Source organism: Hypanus sabinus, chromosome 20 (assembly GCF_030144855.1).
Source record: "Hypanus sabinus isolate sHypSab1 chromosome 20, sHypSab1.hap1, whole genome shotgun sequence".
In the NCBI taxonomy this organism is placed as follows: domain Eukaryota; kingdom Metazoa; phylum Chordata; class Chondrichthyes; order Myliobatiformes; family Dasyatidae; genus Hypanus; species Hypanus sabinus.
The window spans coordinates 45,581,195-45,607,208 of record NC_082725.1 but is presented as its reverse complement, the minus strand read 5'-3'; the positions used below and the strand labels follow the sequence as shown (position 1 = coordinate 45,607,208).

The window sequence follows — 26,014 nt, the reverse complement described above, 5'->3', positions numbered from 1 at the left end:
CCACTAACATGAGAAGACTGTCAGTAAATTTCACCTGGTTTGTTAATTTTCCCTTCAGGGGAAAAGATTTACCATCCTTACCCAGTTGAGTCTATATGGGACTCCAGACAAGCTACTGGGAATGACTCTTTAATGCCTTGTGTAAAGGTAGAGCAAACCATTCAGTTCAAGGGCAATTAAGAATGGGCAATAAATATCTACAACATCAGTCCCGAAAAGAACAACAGCAAACACAGCCCACTGGGTCATGTTCTGAGCTGCTACCTCTCAAGGGTGAATCTGTTTTTAGAACTATTAGCATATTTTTCAAATATCAACAGGAAGAGCCATAACTTTCAGCCAAGTAGTATCTTCGTAGAGGGAGCTCACTCGCTCCAAAGTAGCAGTTTCACAAAAGGAATTGAATTGAATTGACTTTATTTCTTACATCCTTCACATACGTGAGGAGTAAAAATCTTTATGCTACGACTTTTGGGTAAAGCGATGCTAATCCTTAATTCTCACAGTTTGAACAGTGGAAAAGTTAAACATTACTGAGTAAACATTTCAGCCAGAGAAGGTTACAGTGTTGCCTAGCCTGCTGAGACGTTCCAGCATTTTGTCTGTGCTGCTTTGATTCCCAGCATCTGCAAATTTCCATGTGTTTGTGAAGGTTACAGTGATACCATCAACCGGGAGGAGAGAGAGTCCATTTTTTAAATAAAAACATTATGACTTGCACAGGCTTCAGACTGAGAGGGAAAGGGCTGGAGGCAGAGGCTACTAACTTAGAGCAAACTGACTGACAGGCACAGCACTCTGAGCACAAAGTAAATTAATCACCAAGTGATAGAGCCTGCATATTTGTACATTCTCCTCATGACTGTGTGGGCTTCCTTCTGGTGGTCCAGTTTCCTCCCACATTCCAAACATGTACAGTTAAATTATTAGTGATCAACCACAGAATAGTCACCAAACAGCTTGCTGCAACTGCTGCAGAAAAATTGCATCGTATAATTATCTATTTAAAAATACCCTAACTTGCTTTACAATAGCAATACAAGGCAGAAATTGATTCTACAGTACAAGCAGATAGTAGAAATTTAAAGAAATGCTGAACCCATTCAGCAGATTAGGCAGTATGCACGGATTGAGAAACAGAGTTGCTGCTTCCAAGTAAGAGACTCAGACGCGAAATGTTAACATGCTTTCTCTTCCTACAGATTCTGCTTGCTGAGCATTTTAAGCATTTTCTGTTTTTACTTCAGAATTTCAGTATCTGCATGTTTTTGGGTTTAAAAAACAGATAGCAGGACAGATGATTAAATTTTATTTGGAATTTAGTTAAGAAGTTAGTGGAGAGAGTGGAAATTCCAGAGCTTGGGGCAATCGAGCTGAAGGTAAGGGTGAGCAGAACTCAGGAGATTAGAGATCAGATCTGGAACAAAGCAGAGAACTGACAGTCAAGAGAAAATCTGCAGATGCTGGAAATCAAAGTATTCCACACATAATATGCTGCAGGAACACAACAGGCTAGGCAGCATCTATGGAAAAATCAACATGTACAAAAGCTGGATGAACTCAGCAGGTCAGGCAGCATCCGATGAAATGAGCAGTCAACATTTCCAAGCAGAGACCCTTCGTCAGGACTGCTCATTTCAACGGATGCTGCCCGACCTGCTGAGTTCATCCAGCTTTTGTACGTGTTGATTTGACCACAGCATCTGCAGTGTACTTTGTGTTTAGCATCTATGGAAATGAGTAAACAGTTGACTTTTCTGGCAGAGAGCCTTCATTGGGACGGGAAAAAAAGAGATAAGAAGTCAGGGTGAGACTGTGGGGGAAAGGAAGAAGTACAAGGTGATAGGTGAAACTGGGAGAGGGGGAAGAGGTGAAGTAATGAACTGGGAAGTCAATTGGTGAAAGAGCTACAGGGCTGGAGAAAGGGGAATCTGATAGGAGAGGACAGAAGGCCATGGAAGAAAAGGAGGAGGACCAGAAGGAGATGAAGGACAGGTAAGGAGATGTGAGAGAGGGAAATGGGAATGGGGGTAGTGAAGGAGAGGGTGAGAGTATTACCAGAAGTTTGAGAAATCAATGCTCATGTCATCAAGTTAGACGCTACCCAGATGGAATGCAAGGTGTTGCTCCTTCAACCTGAGTATGACCTCATCACATCAGTAGAGGAGACCGTGAGCTGATATGTCAGAATGGGAACGGGAAGTAGAATTAACATGAGTGACCACTAGGAGATGCCGCTTTTTCTGCTGGACAGAGCGTAGGTGCTTGGCTAAGCGGTCTCTCAGTCTATATTGGGTCTCAATGATACAATGGAGGCCACACCGGGAGCACCAGATACAGTAGATGGACTCCAACAGACTCAAAAGGTGAAATGTCCACTCATCTGGATGGATGGTTTGGGACCCTGAATGGTAGTGAGGGAGGAGTTATAGGGGTGGGTGTGGCATTTGTTCCACTTGCCAGGAGTGAGATCAGTGGGGAGGGACAAATGAACAAGGGAGTCGTGTAGGGAGCAATCCCTATGGAAAGCAGAAAGTGGGATCCCATTGGAGATAGCGGAAAGTTATGATGGATTATATGCCCTATCCCTCGTGATGTGGCGGGTGGATGGGGTGAGGGCAGATGTGCGCAAAATGGAAGAAATGCAAGTGAAGGCAGCGCTGATGGTGGAAGAACGAAAGATCTGTATTATGTATAATTTTGGGCTTCTTACCTATTAATGAATATATTTAGTATTGAGAGAATGCAGCAAAAATTCACCGGATGGATTCCTAGGATGGCAGGACTTTGAAAGGTCAGATCAAGTAGATTAGATCTCTATTCCCCAGCATTAAAACATACAAATTTCTTAGAAGGCTTGACAAGATAAATACAGGGTGGATGTTCCTAAAGGCCACAAGGTCCAAAACTAAGAGCCAAACTCGCAAAGTAAGGGTAGACCATTTAAGACAGAAATGAGGAGGCAGCTCTTCTCTCAGAGGGTTGTCAATCCTTGAAGTTCTCTACCACAGGGCGTCAAGGAGACTAAGTGCTTTCAAAACAGAGAATGACAAAGATACTTAGATATTAAAGCAAAAAAAAGGGATATGGAAGATTGTGCAAAAAATGTTGCTGCTAAATATTTGTGGTGAAAGCCAGAGGGGCTAAATCATAGTCAGAAAGAGTAACATCATGAAAATAAGTCCTTTGGCTAAATGGGTTCATTAACTTTTATGGTACACTGATCCTACCCTAAATCATTCAAGTTGCCTACACTTGCTTCTATTTATGGACTTACGTTGATAATTATTCAGTGACAATGTGTACATATGTAGTACAAATGCAAAAATACTAACTCTCATATAAAAAAAATCACATAAAAGGCATAATCTCAACCTGTTATGCAACATAGGGCTGCTCAGTGGTTACATATGGAAATTACCAAAGCATTTACTGCATAAACATGAAAATGATATCTGAGTAACATGGACATAATAAATGTCATCCACATAATACAAGTGCATTTTGGTTTGTACAATGGATACGACCTTTTAATGCACAATTTGTCAAAAGATCTGACAAAGGGTCTTTGAACTTAAATGTCAAGGGTGAGGTTTCGGGGTACTTGGAGGCGCATGATAAAATAGGCTAAAGTCTGTGTGGCTTCCTTCAGGGAATTCTTTTAGGAAAGAACAAGCAGGACAGACCAAGGAGAGCCTGTAGATGTTATATGCTTGGATTTTCAGATTTTACAAGGTACCGCACTGAGCTAGGTGAAGAGCCCATGGTATTACAGGAAAAATACTAGCATGGACAGGACGCTGGCTGATTGGCAGGAGGCAAAGTGTGGGAATAAAGGGAGCCTTCTCTGATTGGCTGTCGGTGACTAGTGGTGTTCTGGCGGGGTAGGTGTTGGAACTACTTTACATTGCATTTCAATGATTTGAATGACTGATTTTATAGGTTTGCAGCTAAGTTTGCAGACGATATGAAGATAGGTGGAGGGGCAGGTAATGTGAGGAAGCAGGAAGGCTGCAGAAGGACTTAAGACTAATTAAGGGGATGGATAAAGCAATGGTGATGGGATACAGTGTCGGGAGGTTTATGGACGTTGTTTTGTGCATGTGCACCGTATGCCCATGTTGTTGTTTTCCACTCTCTCTCACTTCCCTGTTTCAGGTGTGCCAAGCTGCTGGCTGATCTCCAGACAGAGCACGGCTGGACCTGCCTCTCAGCACAGCTCCAATCAGGATTTGGGGAATTCTGTACTGTAGAGCATCCGGAAGGAGGGAGAGAGAGAGAGAGCCACTGGGGAGAATCAACCGTTAAAGAATCTCACTAGTCTTTGTATTAACAAACTTGTAGACTTCATGCTCTGACCTGTGCTTTCCTATTGCTGATTTCAGCTTTCGGATTACTCCCTTGGATCTGGTTGCCCTGGAGTCACTTCTGTTAGTATGCATGGATACTGAAGTGTGCTGCAGGTGGGACCGCCTGTGTCTGCCTTGGCCTTTTCCCACCACAAACAACTCACAACACTGGGGGATGGACTTGTTTTTAATGTTGTTTCACCGACACCTCTAGACTAGAGCTGTAACATAAACTGGGGACTCGCCCGGGATACTTCATGTTGGAGTCAGTTTCCTTTGTAAAGGGTGAGTAGAAGTGTTTTTTTTCTTTCATGAGTGATCACTGTGTTATTGAGGGCTCTCCAGTTAAGTTAGTGTGTTCCAACTGGACTGTGCTCACTCCTCCCTTCGGAACACTAGTTTGTTATTTTGCTCTGAGTATTTTCTATTTTTTGTTTTGGAGGGTAATCCTGTGTGGGGATTTAATCCCCAGTGGGGGTACGCTATCAGGCATTTTGTCTCTGAGTTGAGTGTTTAAAGGCGCCCCAAGCCTGGCAAACCCTTGAAGAGCAGCTAGGATTTAGTTGGGGTTCGTTGGTTAGGTAGACAGGGACCGAAGAGTGCTCTTCAACCTCGCTGGCTGGCTTGGTTGGTGTCAATCATTGTGTTTAAACTCACTGCTGTCTGGATGAAAGGCTCTCGGTGTGGATATGGACCAGTTTAGTGTGCATATGTTTTACAGCAATTAGACAAGTGCTGTAAGGATGACCTGCTGACCCTGGTAAAACACTTCAGTATTCCAGTGGCAAAACAAGCCCTGAAAGAGGTCATTAAGCATAATGTGTTTAAAAGTCTGATGGAGCATGTCCTTTTTGCACAGGTACGATGGGGGAGAGGTACCCACAGCTGAGAAGTCTGAGGGCCACAAGGTAGAGCAGGTGGAGGCTGAGACTGGGGCCAAAGTCACTTTGCCACCCGATGTGCCCACTGTGCCGGAAGGTGAAGGCTCGCTTGCCAGTATCTGCTATCCTTGTTTGAGGGTGTGCCTGGCACCACTGCTGCTTGCCTCAGAGCTAAACTGGCGACTGGAGGTTCGCAGGCTGGAGATCAAACTGCGGCAGCTGGAGTTTGAGACAATGAAGCCTGCCGAACTCCAGCTGCACGGCCGGCTCCTGCCTCCTCACCCGCTGTGAGCTCTGACCCAGTGAACCCAGAGACCGGGTTTGATATGGGTAAGCACTTCAAACTAGTGCCAGGTTTTCGCGAGAGTGAGGTGGATTCGTACTTCAGTGCTTTTGAGAGCACAGCAGCGTCATCGTAATGGCCTGAGGATGTCTGGCCTCTCTTAGTTTGCAGGAAAAGCGCAGGAGGTAAGCTCTGCTCCGTTGCCATTCAGCAGCCTCAATTACAATTCTGTTAAAGCTGCTGATCAGCATGCACATAGGCTGGTGCCTAAGCTTTAGGGCCTGTAGAAAGATCAGGAGCTGGTTATGGATTACTAGAGGAATGGAGACTGGCTAACCCCTACTGACATCAATGGATCGGAGGTTGAGGGGGCGACAGCTTTAAGTTCCTCGGCATAAACACCACCAAGGATCTCACGTAGTCTGTACATACCGGCTATGTACTGAGAAAGGTACAACAGCGCCTCTTTCACCTCAGACATTTGAAGAACTTTGGTATGGGCCCCTAATCCTAACAACTTCCCACAAGGGCACAATTGAGGGCATCCTGACTGGCGTGGGAACTGTACCTCCCTCAAACACAAGACTCTGCAGAGTGTGGTGTGGACAGCCCAGCACAGCTGTAGATGTGAACTTCCCATTATTCAGGACATTTAGAAAGACAGGTGTGTAAAAAGGCCTGAAGGATCACTGGAGACACAAGTCACCCCAACCACAAACTGTTCCAGCCGCTACCATCCGGGAAACTGTACCACAGAATAAAAGCCAGAACCAACAGGCTCCAGGACAGTTTCTTCCACCAGGCCATCAGACTGATTAATTCATGCCGATACAACTGTATTTCTATGTTATATTGACTATCCTGTTGTACATGCTACTTATTAAAAATTTCTATAAATTGCACATTTAGATGTAGACATAATGTAAAGATTTTTACTCCTCATGTATATGAAGGATGTAAGTAATAAAGTCAATTCAATTTAATCACAACTCAAACCTGCATTGAGTTTGCAAGGGAGAAGGACCATCTCTTTGAAAAAATAGTGTGACAGATTTTGCTTCTCTTTGGGAGCTGATAATTTTGGAGGACTTTAAAAACTGTTTACCTGAACGTACTGTCTGTACCTGAATGACAGGAATGCATTCCTTGTCTCAAGCCACTAGCTGATGAATTTTGCTTTTCGCACAACAGTGTACTCAGAGCAGTGAAAAGGTAGTCAGTGTCACCAAGGCTCACGATGAGAAACAGCTCCCGCCTACTTCACCTCGTTCTAAGGAACAGTGCAAGTATTTTTATTGTCACAGGTCAGGTCATTTAGTCGCTGACTGCATGAGCCTGGGGCGTAAACAGCAGTGGCAGCAGTCAGACCAGTCTCAAGGTGTGGGTCTGATTAGAACTGTCCATGTTCCTAGGGCTTCCTAGGGCTTCAGCTGATGTAGCTCCTAGCTCAACACTTCCATATTTCCAAGGCGAGTCTCTGAGTCTGGTAAGCCAGACGAACAGGCCTCAGCAACCACACCACTGCCAATCTCCATTTAGAGCGCTGCTGTACCTGCCCCCTTGTCGGGACTGCTCCAATCCGGATTTGGAGAATACAATTTAAAAAAAGCCAGCATCTGGAAGAGGGAGAGAGATAGATGGTGGGGAGAATTGACTGGTAAAGAATCGCACTAGTTTTTGTATTAACAAATGCAGTCTTTGTGTTCTGACCAGTGTTTTTGTATTGTGGATTTTAGATTTGGTTGCACTGCATCAATTCTGTAAATACTGTAAATATACTGCAAGTATGTGCCTGCCACAAATAACACTGAGTGTGGACTCGTTTTTATATTGCTTCACCAACACCCCTAAACTACAGCCAACAGGGGGAATTAACAGTCATGAAAATTCAAAAATCCAAAGTGCAGTGGGACCTGGGAGTCCATGTGCAGGACTCCCTAAGGGTTAAATTGCAGGTTGAATCAGTAGTGAAGAAAGCAAATGGAACATTGACATTCATTTTGAGAGAACTACAATATAAAAGCAAGGATGTAATGCTAAGGCTTTAAAAGCATTGCTGAGGCCCGGCTTAGAGTATTGTGAGCAGTTTTGGGCCTCTTATCAGGATGTGCTGAATGTGGAAGAGATGCTTCCGGTAGTGGGGGAGTCTAGGACTAGAGGACACAATCTCAGAATAGAGAGACATCCATTGAGAATGGAGAAGACAAGGAACTTCTTTAGCCACAGGGTGCTGAATTTATGGAATTCATTGCCAAAGGCAGCTGTGGAGGCCAGGTCATTGGGAGTATAAGGCAGAGATTGATAGATTCTGGTTAAGTCAGGGCGTGACAGATTACAGGGAGAAGGCAAGAGAATGGGGTTGAGAGGGAAATGGATCAGTCTCGATGGAATGACAGAGCAGACTCAATGTGCTAAATGGCCTAATTCTGCTCCTGAGTGTTATGGTTTACTTCCTCTTCCAACACACGAGGCCTGAATTGCTGAGTATCTCCAGCATTTTATGTTCTTATTTTAGATACTTACCCTTGTAAATGTACATTTTCTAACAAGCCTGAAGGGATTTATCATCATACACTGTATCTACTCAAATACTCCCCATAGTGAAGCACAGTGAACAAACATGCTAAACTGAAACCACGCTTAATGCCGTTCAGAAATGTTCACCCTTAAGCATAAAACTGGACAAAATTCTTAACCTGCTATTTGGTTCCATGCAATTTGCAACTGGGTTACAACATTTTGATTATTTCAACCAATCAGATCCAAGGTTTTTTTAAAACACAAAGAATACTAAAACCTGACTAATGAGTTATTTTGGGGAGTAAGCAAAGGTGGCAGACACCATGACACTGGTGTGTGTCAGAAAGGCTAGGCAGATGAGTTAACTTTTGAATAATGTGAGGTTAATTAGCTAAAAGAATCCCGGTAAAAATAGAAGGAAAGAAAGCTTGCAATTTATTTTAACTTCTGCTTTCTGTTTTATCACATTGTGCCTTTGATTCTGAAAATGACTGACTGCAATAGGTTGTGGTATTCCTCAGACTATTATCTGAGAGAAAGCATTAGTCCTTTTATATGAAATGGTTTAAAACGTCTCTTTGAAGTGGGATATAACATACAAAGGGAAGTGGCATGTACTGTAGTTTTCACTTGTTTATTACAATATAAAGCTTATGGTAAGATAGCATTTTGTTTCTACTCCAGCAAGTAAGCCTGTTTTGTGTAGCTAAGCTAGCAAGTCCTGCAGTACAGAACTACTCAGAGATATCATCACAGGAAGCTAACACAGGAGAATGCTACAGTCTAGTAAAGTATTTAAAGGTAAAGGAACCAGCTTCAAGAAGGTCTTCATGACAGTGAGGATAACTCCAGAGCATCCACAAGGCAGCTTCCATAGTAACCACAGTCCCAGATTAGGCCAATGACCTACCAGAACTCATAGACCAGAGGCAATGGATGCCTTCACAATGGTAAGCAAGGCCTTAGCATGAAGGCCAGGTTTGTAAGGCACGTGTTGATTGTGCATGCAAGGTGACATCAGAGAGAAGTGACCACGCATCTTCTTGTTTTGGGTTGGTCAAGAAATGATAATTGAATGTCTGTATGACCTTGCACTCAGCCTCAGGAAGATCAAGGAATTAATTGTGGATTTCTGGAAGGGGAAATTGGGAGTACACACACTTCTGAGACGTCAGTGGTGGAAAGAGTAAGCAAGCAGATTCAAGTTCTTGGGCGTCAACAACTCGGAGGATCTATCCTGGGCCCACCATATCGATGAAGGCTACACTTCATTAGGGGTTTGAGAAGAGTTGGCATGTCACCAAAGACTCCTACAGAATTTTACAGATGCAGCGTGGACAGCATTCTGATTGGCTGCATAACTGCCTGGTATGGAGACGCCAATGCACAGGACTGTAAGAGGCTTCAGACGGTTGTAGCTCCATCACGGGCATAAGTTTCCCCACCATTGAAAACTTTTTCCCAAAGGTGGCATCCACCATTAATGACCAATACCATCTGGGGCAACAGGGAAGAGATACAGGAGCCTGAAGACCCACTCTCAAGTTCCAGCAACAGCTTCTTCGCCCCCCCCCCCCCCCGCCATTATTGGAGAATAAAGTTGAATAAAGTTGCAACATTTGCTGTGTGGCCAGAACTATGTGGCCAGCCTTGTGTTTGCTATTTGCTATGTTTCCAATTTATTGGCCAGAATGTAATCTCTGTATTGTCTCTGTACTATTGAACACATCAGTGCCTTGAGAATGTATCTAACAGTGAAACTAAGCATGTGGAGACAACAGTGGTAGACGGGATCGTGGAGTGGTATGATGGTATGGGAACCAGTCAAGGCTGGGAAGGGGGACACGTGTTCCAAGGAGTAGACTAGACAGGATTGTGCGATGGTGTGATGGTATGAGAACTAGTCAAGGCACTAGAACAAGTACATGTTAATGAAACTAAGATAAGAAATTACTATAAAGAATACTGTGAACTAGGCTTGGCGGGCAATTAGTGACATGTTCATTAATTGTCTCAGCTTTTGTTTGCAAATAAAGGCTTAAATTTCTCGAAGAATCTTCTGCGTCTCCTGGTTATTTCAAGAAACCACAACACCATCAGGATTTTGAATGGCCCCATGAACACCATCTTGCTATTCCTCCGTTGCACTATTGATTTATTTTTATTCCATCCTACAGTAATTTGTACCAGTACAAAAACTAATTTTATGACTCATGTCAGTGACAATAACCTTATTTAAATACACACAGAATAGTACTGGACAGAACAGTGGTGCCAAGTCAGAGCAAGTTTGTATCAGCATGTACCAAGAAGGATTCTTGCACCAGTCTTGAGGCCATTTTACAGAGAATGCCCTCCTCCGGTGTGTTATCCACATCCCTAAATTTTGTTCATTTACATTTTCATCTAAAAGCTTCTTAAACTCCACCAGACAGCTGGATTCCACGACCACCCTTGGGATTCTATTCCAGGCACCTACCCACTATCAGTGTAAAAGATTTTCCTCCCCATGCTGCTGTTAAATATACCCCTTCTATATTAAAAGCATGTCCTCTGGCACTTGACATTTCTACCCTGGGGAAGCAATTCTGACCATCTACTCGATCCATGTCTCTCATAATTTTAAAAACCTCACTCAGATCTTTCCTCAGCCTCCGATACTCTTGAGCGAACAGAGTTCGCACAATTCTCCAAGTGTGGTCTGACTGAAGTCTTATATAGCTGCAGCACGACTTCCTCACTCAACACTCCTGCCCATGAAGGCAAGCATGCCATATGCCTTCTTTAACACCTTACCCACTTGCATAGTCAACTTCAGTGAACCTTAAACAATTCCCACCTGTCAGATGTGGACTTGACCTACAACAGCTACTCACAATCAAAGTCCTGTCACTCCTGCCTTACCCTGTTGTAATTTGCCATCTCCCACTTTAGTGGATCGGATTTTAGCTTTATTCGTAACCATCTTAAAATCTAATGATCTGTAGTCAGTATTCACAAAATGTTCACCCACTCTCAGGTCTGTCACCCGCCCCGGCTCATTTCCCAAAACCAGCTCCAGTACTTTTCTCCTCTAGGTGGGACTCTCCACATACTGAAGAACACACTGAAGAAATCCCACCTCTCATATTCAGGAATTTCCAATTTATAGTAGGGATAAGTCTTCCACTATGCCAACCCTGCTGTTCCTGCATCTTTCCATAATCCGAGTAAATGTCTCTTTCTTTACCTCTCAGTGGCCTATAGTACAACACCAAGATCATAATTACACCCCTTTTATTTTGGAGCTCCACCCAAATTGCTTTTGTGGATAAATTCTCCAGTGCGTCACAAACACTACTGTAATATTCTCCCTTATCAGCAGTGAAACCACTCCTCCTCTCTTCCCCTCTCTATCAGGACTAAAATAATGGAGCGCAGGAATGTTGAGCTACCAGTCCTATTGCTCACCCAACCCAGTCTCTGTAATGGCAAGAACATCATAATTCCACAAACTGATCCAGGCTCCAAGTTCATCAGTCTTACCTAGCATTGAAATAGACATTTCAGCCCGTCAGTCCCACCATATTTCTTAGCTTTCACTTTGCTGTCCTTCCTTTCAAACTCTTTCATGCTCTCAACTCTACCACTCTATCAACTCTGCTGTCTTTCACACCCCCATCACTCTAGTACCATTCACCACCCTCCCAAACAGTACTAACAAATCTCTTGGCGAGATTATTGTTTCCCATCCAGTATATAGATATATATTCCCATCCCATATAGTAGGTAATGGGTCAATCAATAAATACTTCACTGCTTCAGCCAAGTACAGACTTAAGTGAATGATTATTTAGTTCCACAACATATGGTGTGACCTTTCCATTGAGTGGGCATGTGGTAGAGCGGGAGCATGGTTAGATGATTATGGTTTGATGTAAATTTGATGTGAACTGGCCAATGGTTGCCTGATTGGATATCGACACATGAGATGTACAGTAAAAGATATTTGAAATCAGCCAATCACACTGGAGGCATTTAGCCCCGTATAAAGGCTAGATGCCATGCTCGTGTGGTTTCAGTTAGAGGTGGCATTGCCTCAAATTTCCTTTATTAGAGCCTATTCCTTCCCAAGACCAAGAAGGCCCTTGGTGCAACCTTGTCTATCCTCCTCTTCAGACAAGATGCCAATACTTCATCCACTGGGAGTTACAGGCATGTAGCCCTCAGCTCATGGCTTGCAACTGAACAACAGCCCATAGTGCATCAGTTCCTCCCTGTCCAAGTCACATAGCATATTGTTTCATTAATAGGACTTCAGCATTCTCCCTTTCGCTTGGTTACAGGAAGAAATTGCTTTTGTTTCACCCAGTCTAAATTGAAATGACTGGTATTGTTCATTTTAATTCAAAATGCAATTAAAAACATTACTGTGGATCAGATTCCTGATATTTTTTGGGCGATTGGCTTTTCCCTCACTGGAGACTTTATCAGTTAGAAAGGAACTTTAATTTGTTTAACTGAGGATGTCGGTCATTGTTGTACAATATTTTATTTGTTTTAGGTTCCTCAAGATAGCCTTTGTGTGACTTTCAGAAACAACAATGGCAGTGTAAAATAATTTATTCTAAAGTCAGCCTCAGCCTCGTATTCCACTGCTTGAAATCTGCCATTGTGGAAAGGTGCAGAGAAGTTAACGCCTTTCCACTGACAGCCCATTCACTCTGAGATTCAGAGAACAGAAGTTTCAACTGGGGAAACAGGGAGGAACTTTGACAAATGGTCCCCATTTTCATTGCCTGGGCAATATTGACCATGACTTCAGTCTGCATTTCTCTGGTCAAATCCCTCAGACTCTCCTTCCTCTTTAAAACACACTGGTTGAAATCTATTTCTTTCTCTGTAAGATTTTGGTCAACTGTCCTAACACGCTTCTGGGATCTTTTAAAGGTAGCATGCAAGTACAGGAAGCCATTTTTGGGTATACTATTAGTTAGCCCTTCATTACAGTAACACTTAGAACTATGCCCCATTGTATTAGCCATTTTAACCCTGGGAAGAAGCCTCTGACTGTCCACACGATCAATGCCTCTCATTATCTTATACACCTCTAACAGGTCACCTCTCATCCTCTGTTGCTCCAAGGAGAAAAGGCCAAGTTCACTCAACTTGTTCTGACAACCATCCTGGCTGGTCCTTACGTCCTTGTCCACACCTGACCTACTTTCCACAGACACAAAGGCTGGGCGGACTGCGACAAAGAATTTGAGGGTTCTGTGAATTGTTGCAAAATTGTACCATAAGTTGAGCTTAAAGCTTACAACATTCTGCAAAGAAGATGGGATATTTATCCATTGTCCAACCACAAACCAGTCACTCTTCACAGCAGTACCCCACCAACATATCAAATAGCAGATATTTTAAGACACTCATCAAATTTAGGAGGCTGTGATCTTTTGTGTTCCTTAAAGCAAAAAAAAAGTCACAATATTTTAACAACGTAAGGACTTCAATTTGATGACGTTGCACAACATAAAGATCACACTTTGCTGTAAGATATGGATTAGTCTAAATGTGTTCCAGCACTGACCTTATTGAAGTCTTCAGATGTCGCTCTCATTTCTTTCCAAGTCTTATTCAGCAGTTGGATGCAGATGCAGAAGAACTCCTCAAATGAGCGATCATGTGTGAAAAACATGGGATGGAATTCATTGCAGGTGTCACTAGCTGCGGGGTTGGACAGGAATGGGAGGTTAGTGAATAGGAGATGCTGAAGTAGCTGAAGAGAACTGAATAGAGGAGGGGAGGAGATCAATGAGAGTTAAAGAGACGATTTTGATCAAGTATGAGAGGAACATAGAACATAGAAATCTACAGGCCCTTCAGCCAACAACGTTGTGCCGACCATGTAACCTACTCTAGAAACTGCCTAGAATTTCCCTACCACATAGCTCCATGTACCTATTTAAGTGTCTCTTAAAAGACCCTATTATATCTGCCTCCACCACCGTCACCGGCAGTGCATTCCATATACCCACCACTTTCTGTGTGAAAAACTTACTTCTGACATCCCTCTGTACCTACTTCCAAGCACCTTAAAACTATGCCCCCTTGCATAGCCATTTCAGTACTAGGAAAAAGCCTCTGACTATCCACATGATCAATGCCTCTCATCATCTTATATACCTCTATCAGGTTATCTCTCATCCTCTGTCACTCCAAGGAGAAAAGGCCAAGTTCACTCAACCTATTCTCATAAAGCATGCTCCCCAATCCTGACAACCTCCTTGTAAATCTCCTCTGCACTCTCTCAACAGTGTCTACATCCTTCCTATAGGGAAGTGACCAGAACTGAACATAGTACTCCAAGTGGGGTCCAACTAAGGTCTTGTATCGCTGTAACATTGCCTCACGGCTCTTAAACTCAAACCCATGATTGATGGGGAGGATAGTGAAGAAAATTGAAGGTGATGGGTTGAGGGTAAAGGGCTTGATGAAAGGAGGAAAGGAAAGGAAGGAGAGAGAACTGAAGATAAATGTGGGGAGATAGAATGGAAGAGTGGAGGGAAGAGATTTGAAATAAGACATCAAACATCAGATGGCACAAAGGAGATGTGTTAGAAGGGTAGTAGGGAAGAGTGGAAAGGAATTTTAAAGTTTGTGGATAGAAACAAGACCAATATTGCATAGGACTGAAAGGTGGAGAGCAGGAAGAAATGAAGACAAGAAAGGCTCTGAAGGGCAAGGATAAAACATATTACACCCACAATTGACAAATTTGAAAGATTAGGCAATGATTGTCAACATACTCATTTTGAGTGAAAACACAGAGTTGCAACAAAAGTCCACACCCTCAAAACACAAATAGATGTGGTAGTGTGGGTCATTTATCAGATGGTTACATCACTCTGTGCCTCTTTGAAAAAATTAATTCCTCATATTAGTTGTAATAACGACTTAAAAATTAGCCCATGGTTTTATCTTGGTCTGGTAATCTGCCGTGACTAGGTGAGCCATGTTCCAATTTTACCAGGTGGAATGCTGTGATTCCTTTAGTGTCTTTTCAGGAAATCATTTATTTTTCCCTGTAAACCACAAATCAAAGCTTTGGAAAGCATCTCCACGGACATGTGGTTTGGATTTTGGAAGACATCCAGGCGAGGGATAACTCTGGCATTCCATGAATCCGCCAAAGAGCATTCAGTAAATATCCTACAGCCAGCAGAAACAACTAATTCCAATCCTCTGTGCACAGTGGTTAGTATAAACCATACTATCTCCTCAGCAAAGCCAAAAGTACTTCAATTTTCACATTACAGCACATTGGCAATTCCACATGCAGCAGCAAACAGCAATGGAACACTCCCTAAACTTTTCAATTCTGGCATTAATTAGTTCAGTAGATAAAATAAATAATGTTTTATCATATTCTTCCTTTCATAATCAAAAAGATATCACTCAGTCTTTAACAGTGAATAACGCACTTTGAGCTCAATCACCTTTAAAATCACAAAGATAGAGAGCAGTGTCATGACATCATGATATTGGTGGAGAGATAAAAACATTGACCCAGGTTAAAACTGTGTTCCAGAACTTTCTGAACACAGAATCCCAGCATACTTCCAGTCTCCTCTGTTTTCTCTCGAGTTTGCCCAGTGGAATTTTGTTGTGACTACACTTCAGAGTGGACCCACTGACAGTTTAGCACTTTAGGTCATCTGAAGGAGATGAGGAGGAAATGTGGAAGTTATTTTTCTCTCAATTGCCTCAGAGAAGTCAGAGTGAAGGAGAGGTACAGCATGAAACCAGGCCCTTCAGCCCATCCAGTCTCTCCCCCCCCCTCCATTTACACTAATGCTACACAAATCCCATTTTTGTTCCCCTCACTTTCTCAGCTCCTCACTCATTTGACTGCTAGGCTACACATTGACAGTACCATCTCACCTCCCAATCCACGAGTATTTTGGGATGTGTGAGGAAACCGGAGCATCCAGAGGAGACTTCCACAGTCACAGAGCCACCAAGGTACTGAATAGTTAAGCTGGAAGTTCCCTGCTTCATGGAACCTTCTTGTACAGGCCCTCAGTTGGCGGTAATCAACCAAGGAGATTTAGCTGGATACGGAGAGCAAGCAATTGGCCAGGCAACAGGCTTTCCTTCTCCATATAGCTGATGAATTCAAAGGAATGGCACAGCCCAACACTGTTTGGCACCAGAGGTGTCACAGGAGTTGCCAGTCAGCGTTGAACTCAACATTGGACTCCCTTAGCGACTCGTGCTCTGCATTCTTCCTGGGGGTTTACTCGTGAAACCTTCCCCATGAGTGGGTGTAGCCACAAGGCAGCAGAGGTTGATGACCCCCGTTTGCCCAAAGTTTTAAGGTGCTAGTAACCCCTTCTCCTGTCAGTGGAAACTGTTCCACTGAGCTTAGTAGCTAAGCCACATGTGAAGGCCACGCTGGACTTGGTTGTAAGAGGCTCTTTGAGATGTACACCACTGGAAGCATTTAACAGGTAGTGGGAGCTTGCCCCTACCACCTCTCCCAGCTATGACACCCTTAGGAAACTAGAACAACCCTCTTAAAGACGGGGATAAAATGGTTAAGTTTTATTCACCAACTGGTTACTCCCTACTTGGCCCAGGAGTCGCTACTGCTACAAATCCAAAAGGATTTCCAACATGCCATTCATGGCAAAATTTGCCAGTATTGCCAAGACAGTCAATCTACCTCAATCAGAACAGCCACTCCAATCATCAGTCTTTACTGGTCAGATCATCCAGGATTCCTCATGTCTATTCAAAATTTGTTAATGCGGCTCTTCCAAATGGAGCGGCACAGTAATGCAGTGGTCAGCACAACACTTTGCAGTAGCAGGGTTCAATTCCCGCTGCTGTCTGTAGGAAGTTTGTACATTCTCCCCGTGACTGCCGGCGTTTCCTCTGGTTCTATACCCACCCCCCACAGTCCAAAGACGTACTGGTTGGTAGGGTCATTGGTGATTGCAAATTGCCCTGTGATTAGGCTAAGATTAAATCGAGGGACTGCCGGGAGGCATGGCTCAAAGGGCCTGTTCCAGGCTGTTTCTCAATAAGTAAGTAAATAAGATTTTAAAAACCTCCTCTGGTGCAGCCTAATTTCAGCCCCTCCATCAGGCAAGACGCTGTGCTCCAGCACAGGCTGAACCCATGACCTTCTAAGTCAGGGCTGGAAATAGTGCCACGTAGTCAGGCTGACACTTCTTCGTGAGCACTGAGATTGCTGTGCCCACACCTCCAGCATCATTAGCTCATCATGGACATCTGATACTGGTCCAAGCTACCTCTTTTCACATGAATCAAACACATCACTGCTGACCATAAAGATATAAAACAGGATTTACCCCATTTCCCTAACGTACTAAAGATTATTCTACGACGAATGAAATCTAGAACTGCAGCTGCTGTAAGCGTGAAATACAAATAGAAACTGCTGGAAATACTCAGCATTGCCACAGCAAGCTTTGGACCACAGTTCTGATTTTCAATCTAAACTTTAAAGGTGCTTCTCATTCCATGGACGTTGTCTGACCTCCTAAGCGTTCCAGCTTTTGCTGGCTTTATTTTGATACTCTGTGGGTTACCACAGCTGAAATTTTAATGGTAATCTTAACACAAAATATAAATCTCACAAGACAACTTCACTCACAAATGTTGTCCTCAACTGACCCGTTAACCCGCCCCATATCTCTCAAGGGCCCAAGACTAGAGCTTATCATATTTCTCCTAATCAAAAAATTTCTGGTGCTGATGGAATAGAATATTAAGTGAAGTCTGATGTGCAAAGTATTGCTGGAAACCTCAAGAGATAAGGCTACTGTTCCATTTGAACATAAGTGGAAGCAGTAAATCTTTCATTACAGGATTATCAGATTTCCCTAGCACTGTGCAATAAATTACCCAATTGAAGAACATACCAGTCAAGGTGTTTATTTCTTCATTCCTATTTTTAACTCAACTTGAAAATGTCTTGCAACACTGGGAATAAGAATGGAGCAGGTCTTTCACCGCCCTGGGTAGGCCTGTGCCTTTGAAAATAGCCGTACCTGACCCCCTTGTGTTTCTGAATCACTATTATCCAAATTAAAACCAAGACATACTCTTTCGCTTCCTTCTTTTCAAACTGAAAGGAATTCTACCAAAAACTAAAGGAAACGATTTTGCAAATTTAAAGGATCAAAATCAGAATCAAGTTTAATATCACTGGTACATGTCGCAAATTTTTTTTTGCTTTGCGGCAGCAGTACATTGTAATGCATAGTAATAAAAAAACTATAAATTACAATAAGAAATATATATTTAAAAATTTAAATTAGTGAAAAAAGAGAGCAAAGGAAAAAAAAGAAATGGTGAGGTAGTGTTCATGAGTTCATTGTCCATTCAGAAATCTGATGGCAGGGACAAAGAAGCTGACCTTGAAAAGTTGAGTATGTGCCCACAGGTTCTTGTACCTCCTCCTTAATGGTAGCAATGAGAAGAGGGAGTGATGGATGATGGTGGTTCTTAATGATGGATGCTACCTTTTTAAGGCATCGCCGTTTGAAAGTGGTCCTCCATGCTGGGAGGCTGGTTCCCATTATCACGCTGGCCGAGTTTACAACTTTCTGCAGCTTTTTACGATCCTGTGCAATGGCCCCTCTACACCAGACGGTGATGCGACTAGTTAGGATGCTCTCCATGGTTTATCTGTAGAAATCGCCAAGATTCTTTGGTGACAAACCGTCTCATCAACTCCTAGTGAAATATAGCCAAGGTCGTGTTTTCTTTGTAACTGCATCGATCTCTTGGGGCCAGGATAGATCCTCAGAGATTTTGGCATCCAAGTTCTTGAAACTGCTCATCCTTTCCACTGCTGATTCCTCGAAGAGGACTGCGTGTTCCCTCGACTCCCCCTTCCTCAAGCCTACAATCAATTCCTTGATCTTACAGATGTCAAGTGCACAAGGCTGTTGTTGCGACAACACTCAACCAGCTGATCGTCTCACTCCTGTGCGCCGCCTTGTCACCATCTGAAATACTGCCAAGCATCAGGCTAAGCATGCATCCTTCTGGTGCACCAGTGCTGGCTCAGAATGTGGGCACCTGCTGAGGAAGTCAGGGACCCAGCTGCAGAGGGAGGTACAGAGCTACAGGATTTGTAACTTGTGGATTTGAACTTGTGTGGAACACTGAGCTGTAATCAATAAACAGCTGACTGAAAAATAAACAAACGAACAAACAAACAGCTCCCTGATGGAGGCATTGCTGTTATCCAGGTGATCCAACGCGGAGTGAAGAGCCAGTGAGGTTGCATCCGCTCCAGACCTTTAGTGGAGAGAGGCGAATTGCAGTGGGTACAGGTCCTTGCTTAAGACAGGAGCAGATTCTGGCCATGACCAACCTGTCAAAGCACTTCATCACAGCAGATGTGAGTGCACTGAACGATTGTCATTGAGGCAGCTCACCCTGCTCTTCTTGGGCACTGGAATGATTATTGTCCTTTGGAAACCTCCAACTGTAGCAGTAAGACTCTTGCCAGTTAGCTGGCACAGGTTTTCAATGCCCTACCAGGTGCACCATCAGGGTCTGACGCCTTGCAAGGGTTTAGCCGCTTGAAAGAAGTTCTGACATCAGCATCTGAGACAGAGATAACAGGATCACCGGATGCTGCAGGGATATGCACAGATTTAATTTTATTCTCGCTTTCAAAGTGTGCATAAAAGGCATTGAGTTCATCTGGGAGTGAAGCGTCACAGCCATTCATGATGTGAAGTTTTACCTTGTAGGAATAACGGCCTGCAAATCCTGCCAGAGCTAACATTCGTCCGATTCCATCTCTCGCTTCACTTGGAATTGTTTTTTTGGGATAGAGGTCAACACAGTACAAATATTGGAAATTGCCTAATGTAATTTTCTCATTGTGAACATTTGTATTCAGCACCTTGAAAAAGTATACAAGTTACCAACTGGATATTATAGCCAACTCCCAAGTCATTATTTTGCATCAATTTGGGTATATGCGTGATGCCAGCGGATTGCAGGGGTGGCATCATGGTGAAAAATGGCAAAGTAGTTGGAGTGAGCAGATCAGCCAGTAGTGGTGGGGGGCAATATTACATAAAATTACTGAGGGAGACTAGAATTCACATTTATCAAGGATTCATCAAGGATTTCTTAGAGGGTTGTGTTTCATAGAATAGTTACAGCGTGCAAGGAAGCCACTTGGTACACCAAGCCCATACCAGTGCTATGGAAGAGTAATCCAGCGAATCCTATTTTCTCACCAGCAAATTCTGCTTATTTGGACACATACTGAGATCCCTTAAAAATGCTACAATTGAATCTGCCTCCCCTGCTCCTCCAGCAGGCAATCCCAGACACTAATGACAACTTGTCAAAACAAGTCTTCCTTCATCTCACTTTTAGTTCAGTTGAAAGGTCTCAACCTGAAATGTCAACCGTCCACTTATTGCCTGAGCCACTGGTGAGGAGCTCCAATTTCCAGCACCTGCAGTCTCGTGTGTCTCACTTTCAGTTCTTTTGTCATCATTCTATGCCCACTGGTTCTTAATCCCCAACTAATGGGAACAGTTTCTCCCATACCTTTTATGACCTCAATCACATGAGTAACCCCAACTTCTCCAGTCTGTCTATGTTACTGAAGTTCCTCAACCATGGAATTGTGTGCATATGGTGTGTACGCTGCCCAGAACTGGACACAGTACTTCTGCTGAAACTATCCTGTGTTTTGTGAAGATTCTCCCAGACATCTCGAGCTCCATGCTTATGTTATAAAGCCCAAGTATGTGTGGCTGTTCAGATGCCTATTGAGCCAAAATGAACATTAAGCAGCAGATAGCATAATGAACCAGGGATGTACGTTGAGAGCTCAGGCTGTGTTCGCAGGAACAAGGCTGGTGCTGGAGAACGTCACGTTAGCACTGTGTATGTTGTGATGAGTTACCTTCAGCGCTGCTGTGAGAGAGACCTGGCACCAGCCTCTACCCTCTCCCCTGTTGTGCTCTGCTGTGTGTTGCGCATCCTGGATGTCAGGGGTACCTGGCACGAATCTCTGCCCTCAGCTAGCAGTGGCACGGTGATGGAATGCCCACAGCTCAGTGCGCAGTGTCTGCCTGAGGACGAGAGTTGGCTCACTTGGCACATGATGTGGAGATGGAGTCACTCGGGCTGATCCAGCCAGCACGGGCCACTGCTGGTGACTGGCGGCAGGTATTCCATGGATCCCAGCGTGTCTCTCATTACCTCCTCTTGCTGGTGATGGAAGATGCCATCTCCACCCACTGCTCGGTTTGGCTGCACAGCTCTCCCCTAACCCTGAGATGTCTTTATTGCACATCCTTGGCAATGTTTCTCACTCACCACAGCAGGCCAAGGTGCAGCCCTGACCCCCACATCTCAGTGCTGGGTGACTGCATCATTGATTCTGGCCCAGGCCAAAACAGCCTGTTTTTTGACTCCTCCAGTGTGTTCAACACCATCCCCCCTGCTCTGCTGGGTGAGAAGCTGACAGTGATGCAGGTGGATGCTTCCCCAGTGTCATGGATTATTGATTACCTGACTGGCAGACCACAGTACGTGCGCTTGCAACACTGTGTGTCAGACAGAATGGTCAGCAGCACTGGGGCTCCATAGAGGACTGTCCTGTCTCCCTTTCTCTTCACCATCTACACCTCGGACTTCAGCTACAACACAGAGTCTTGCCATCTTCAGAAGTTTTCTGATAACTCTGCCATAGTTGGATGCATCAGCAAGGGAGATGAGGCTGAGTACAGGGCGATGGTGGGAAACTTTGACACATGATGTGCGCAGAATCATCTACAGCTTAATGTGAAAAAGACTAAGGAGCTGGTGGTGGACCTGAGGAGGGCTAAGGCACCAGTGACCCCTGTTTCCATCCAAGGGGTCAGTGTGGACATGGTGGAGGATTACAAATACCTGGGGATACAAATGGACAATAAACTGGACTGGTCAAAGAACACTGAGGCTGTCTACAAGAAGGGTCAGAGCCATCTCTATTTCCTGAGGAGACCGAGGTCCTTTAACATCTGCTGGACGATGCAGAGGATGTTCTACGAGGCTGTGGTGGCCAGTGCTATCATGTTTACTGTTGTGTGCTGGGGCAGCAGGCTGAGGGTAGCAGACACCAACAGAATCAACAAACTCATTTGTAAGGTCAGTGATGTTGTGGAGGTGGAACTGGACTCTCTGACGGTGGTGTCTGAAAAGAGGATGCTGTCCAAGTTGCATGCCATCTTGGACAATGACTCCCATCCACTCCATAATGTACTGGTTAGGCACAGGAGTACATTCAGCCAGAGACTCATTCCACCGAGATGTAACACTGAGCGTCATAGGAAGTCATTCCTACCTGTGGCCGTAAAACTTTACAACTCCTCCCTCAGAGTGTCAGACACCCTGAGCCGGTAGGCTGGTACTGGACTGGTTTCCACTTGGCATGATTAACTAATTATTTAATTATTTATGGTTTTATATTGCTATATTTCTTCACTATTCTTGGTTGGTGCGGCTGTAATGAAACCCAATTTCCTTCGGGATCAATAAAGTATGTCTGTCTGTTACCAACACTACGGTTTGCATTCTATAACTATAACACTACGTTCTGTTTTCTTTTTACTACCTTGATATAATTCTGGATGCATAATCTCCCTGGATTGCACACAAAGCAACAGCTTTTCACGTAGCAAAATCTGAATCAGATTGTTTACTATCACTGACATACACTCAATGGCAACTTTATTAAGTACATGCTCGTTAATGCAAATATCTAATCAGCCAATTATGTGCCAGCATCTCAATCCAGAAAAGCATGCAGACATGGTCAAGAGATTCAGTTTTTGCTCAGACCGAACATCAGACTGGGGAAGAAATATGATCTAAATGATTTTGACAATGGATAGATTATTGGTGCCAGAGTGTTTTAAGTATCCCAGACTGATGATCTCCTGGGATTTTCATGCACAACAGACACAAAAGAAACATCCAGTGAGTGGCTGTTGCTGACGATCAACTCGGGTGCACCTCAAGGGTGTGTGCTTAGCCCACTGCTCCACTCTCTATATACACGACTGTGTATCTAGGCATAATTCAAACACCATCTATAAATTTGATGACAATACAACCATTGTTGGTAGAATCTCAGGTGGTGACAAGAGGGTGTACAGGAGTGATATGCCAACTAGTGGAGTGGTGTCGCAGCAACAATCTGGTACTCAAAGTCAGTGAGCCAAAAGAGCTGATTGTGGACTTCAGGAAGGGTAAGACGAAGGAACACATACCAATCCTCATAGAGGGATCAGAAGTGGAGAGAGTGAGCAGCTTCAAGTTCCTTTGTGTGAAGATCTCTGAGGATCTAACCTGGTCCCAACATATCGATGTAGTTATAAAGAAGGCAAGATAGTGGCTATACTTTATTAGGAGTTTGAAGAGATTTGGCATGTCAACAAATACACTCAAAAACAGTAAGGATTTCTAATTGTCCTTACCCGTGGGTCTTCAGATCCTGGTTTTCAGAAAATCTCTGCTCCCTTCGCATTTCTCCAGAAATATCCTTCAAGTAGGGCCACAGTCAGCATCGACTGTTTGGGCCAAAGGGTCTGCACTCGTGCTGTAATCTCCATGATTATATTGCTGTTAGCAAAGAATGTCTCCTTTTATGAAACCAGATCAGGGGGTCCTGGACTGAAGTTTCTGATTGGCAAGAGCTTCACCCGGTCCTTACAACTTGGCTTCAAAATGCCGCCAGCCCCCCCAGCTCCCTCCTCGTGGGTCCAAAGTCTGTCATCGGTGTATGTGAATCAGCATCCAAGCCAACAATGCTGCTCTTTGTAAAGTGGATTCAATGCAAGCTCATCTGATTGTAGTACAATAAAAAATGGCCTTTGAGTTCAAGGGAACATTTCTATTTTGGGAGAAATTCTATTTTGGAAAAATCTTTTTGACACTGCACCTACCATTCCTGTACTGACCCAATTTGGCAAAATAACAGTAGTTGGTTAAAAACAGTTTTAAGGCAAGCTATGAATAGTAGATTAAATGGATTCAGGCTAAGGATCAAGAATACAGAAAGAGATAAAGAAAAATATTGTCATAGATACATTGTAAAAAATGCTACACACACACAAGCACAATGCTCAAAAGAAGGGAAAATAACAGCCATAGCAAGCCGGTGAGGAATAACTGTATTGTCTGCCAGCTTGAATAGTAGGAAGTGGGAATTAAGTACACACCATACATTGACAGCAATACCTTCAGGCATTAGGCAGCTAACGTTTCAGTGATTAAAACATTAATGTTCAACAAGATAAACTACACCAAGCAAAGGGATGCTCAGGCCATGTCTGAGATAAGCAAATGAAACAGACTATTTCTCATGTTAACAGCGCTCAAACCAGTAACAATAGTAGTAGATTAGAGCTGCAATCAGATTGATCAGGTCAAAAGGATTTGCTGAAACCCTGGCTGTTAAGCTGAAAAGCAGCATACGAAGGTCATTTGATGCTAATAAGACGTTATAATCCTATTCTCTGTAATTTAGGCTCAAAAAACGTACTCAATATTCAAAATAAATTTTATTATCTGAGTACATATATGTCATCATATACAATCTTGAGATCCATTTTCTTGTGGGCATACTCAATAAATCAATAGATTAACCATAACAGAATCAATGAAAGATTGCCCAACTAGGGCTTTCGAACAGAGTGCAGAAGGCAGCCAACTGTGCCTTCAACTTTGTGAAGAAACAATAAAGGAACCTCTATAAAGGAAGATGCTAGTTGCATTATATTTGTACCAGGAAATTACGGTAAGTTTCTCAAATTGTACAAATATTTAAAGAACATGTGATTCATAGATAATGTTTAAATGAGGTGGTGTGGCCCTGGGCTGCTAGGCTCAGTACATGGGAATAAACATTTGGCACTGCTCGAGGTTGCACACATAGTAACTGCAGCAATAACACACAATAGCCTTGCTTTGCAATCTAATAGCAAACTTACAGTGGGAAGGGAGCCTGATTCTCGAGTCCACAGCCTGCCTAATACTCCAGAGGCCACTTCAGCCTCAGTCTGACCTTGACCTCTGATTTACACTTTGCATTAGAATAGAAGACATTTGAAGATCTTTCAACTTTGATACTCCCAAGGGCCTATAATACATCCAAAGCTGAGTCTGATGGATTTCTGGAATCCAGGGAAGTGGACCTGAGACAGAAGGCCAGCCACTATTAATGGAGGGATAGTGCTGGGTCAGGAAGCCATTTGCACCACACTCACACACAAAACAATCAAAGGCTGAGGTCACTGAGATTATTTAGGCTCACAATCACGCTAAAAAAAGTTTTTAGTCTTAACTGCCCAACAAACTCGGTATAAAAAAATCTTTGTCCATGGAGCAGCAATTGTGACTTCAAAACAAGGCCTTGAAACAATCCGAGGCCTTTTGTGGCCTCTGAACAATCTGAAGCACTGATAAATGGACTGATAATATTCCATTATAGCATGGAAATGAGCTTCCTAACAGCAAGGTCCTACAAAGATCAAAGCGGTAACATTTAGGTCATTTGTTTTTACTGCAAAATTAGTTAAGGATAAATACCGACCAGGGCATTGGACAGAATTTTCCATCTTTTTCTCATGAGATCTTTTACACTAGTGCGATCACGCAAGTCGAGCAATATGTTCTTCTAAGAGGTCTTCGATGGGTGGGTCCTCTGGTGACTCTGGAGGCCAATCCAGGATCCACATATTCTGGTGCAGTGTGGACACGAGTAAGTGGGATCTATGGTCGGGTCTTTTGGTTGTTCAGTCTCTCCTTTTGCAGCTGCCACTTGGTCTCTGCGGCACAGCGGAAGTTGCTCTCGTGTAGCATGGCTCCCTCCTGAGCAGATTTCCCTCAAGGAACATCTATTGAGTGCAAAGCTTTCCCAGTTTTTAACATGCAAGGCT

At 43.6% G+C, this 26,014-nt stretch overlaps 1 protein-coding gene across 1 annotated transcript in view; it reads right to left on the bottom strand.

The window, feature by feature from the left end:
• elmo1 (engulfment and cell motility 1 (ced-12 homolog, C. elegans)) overlaps window positions 1-26,014 on the bottom strand; it is a 221,969-nt gene that overhangs the window by 64,766 nt on the left and 131,189 nt on the right. Inside the window, exon 17 of the mRNA XM_059945420.1 lies at window positions 13,603-13,739. Within this exon, the coding sequence (XP_059801403.1) occupies window positions 13,603-13,739 (137 nt within the window). The remainder of the gene's footprint in view (window positions 1-13,602; window positions 13,740-26,014) is intronic.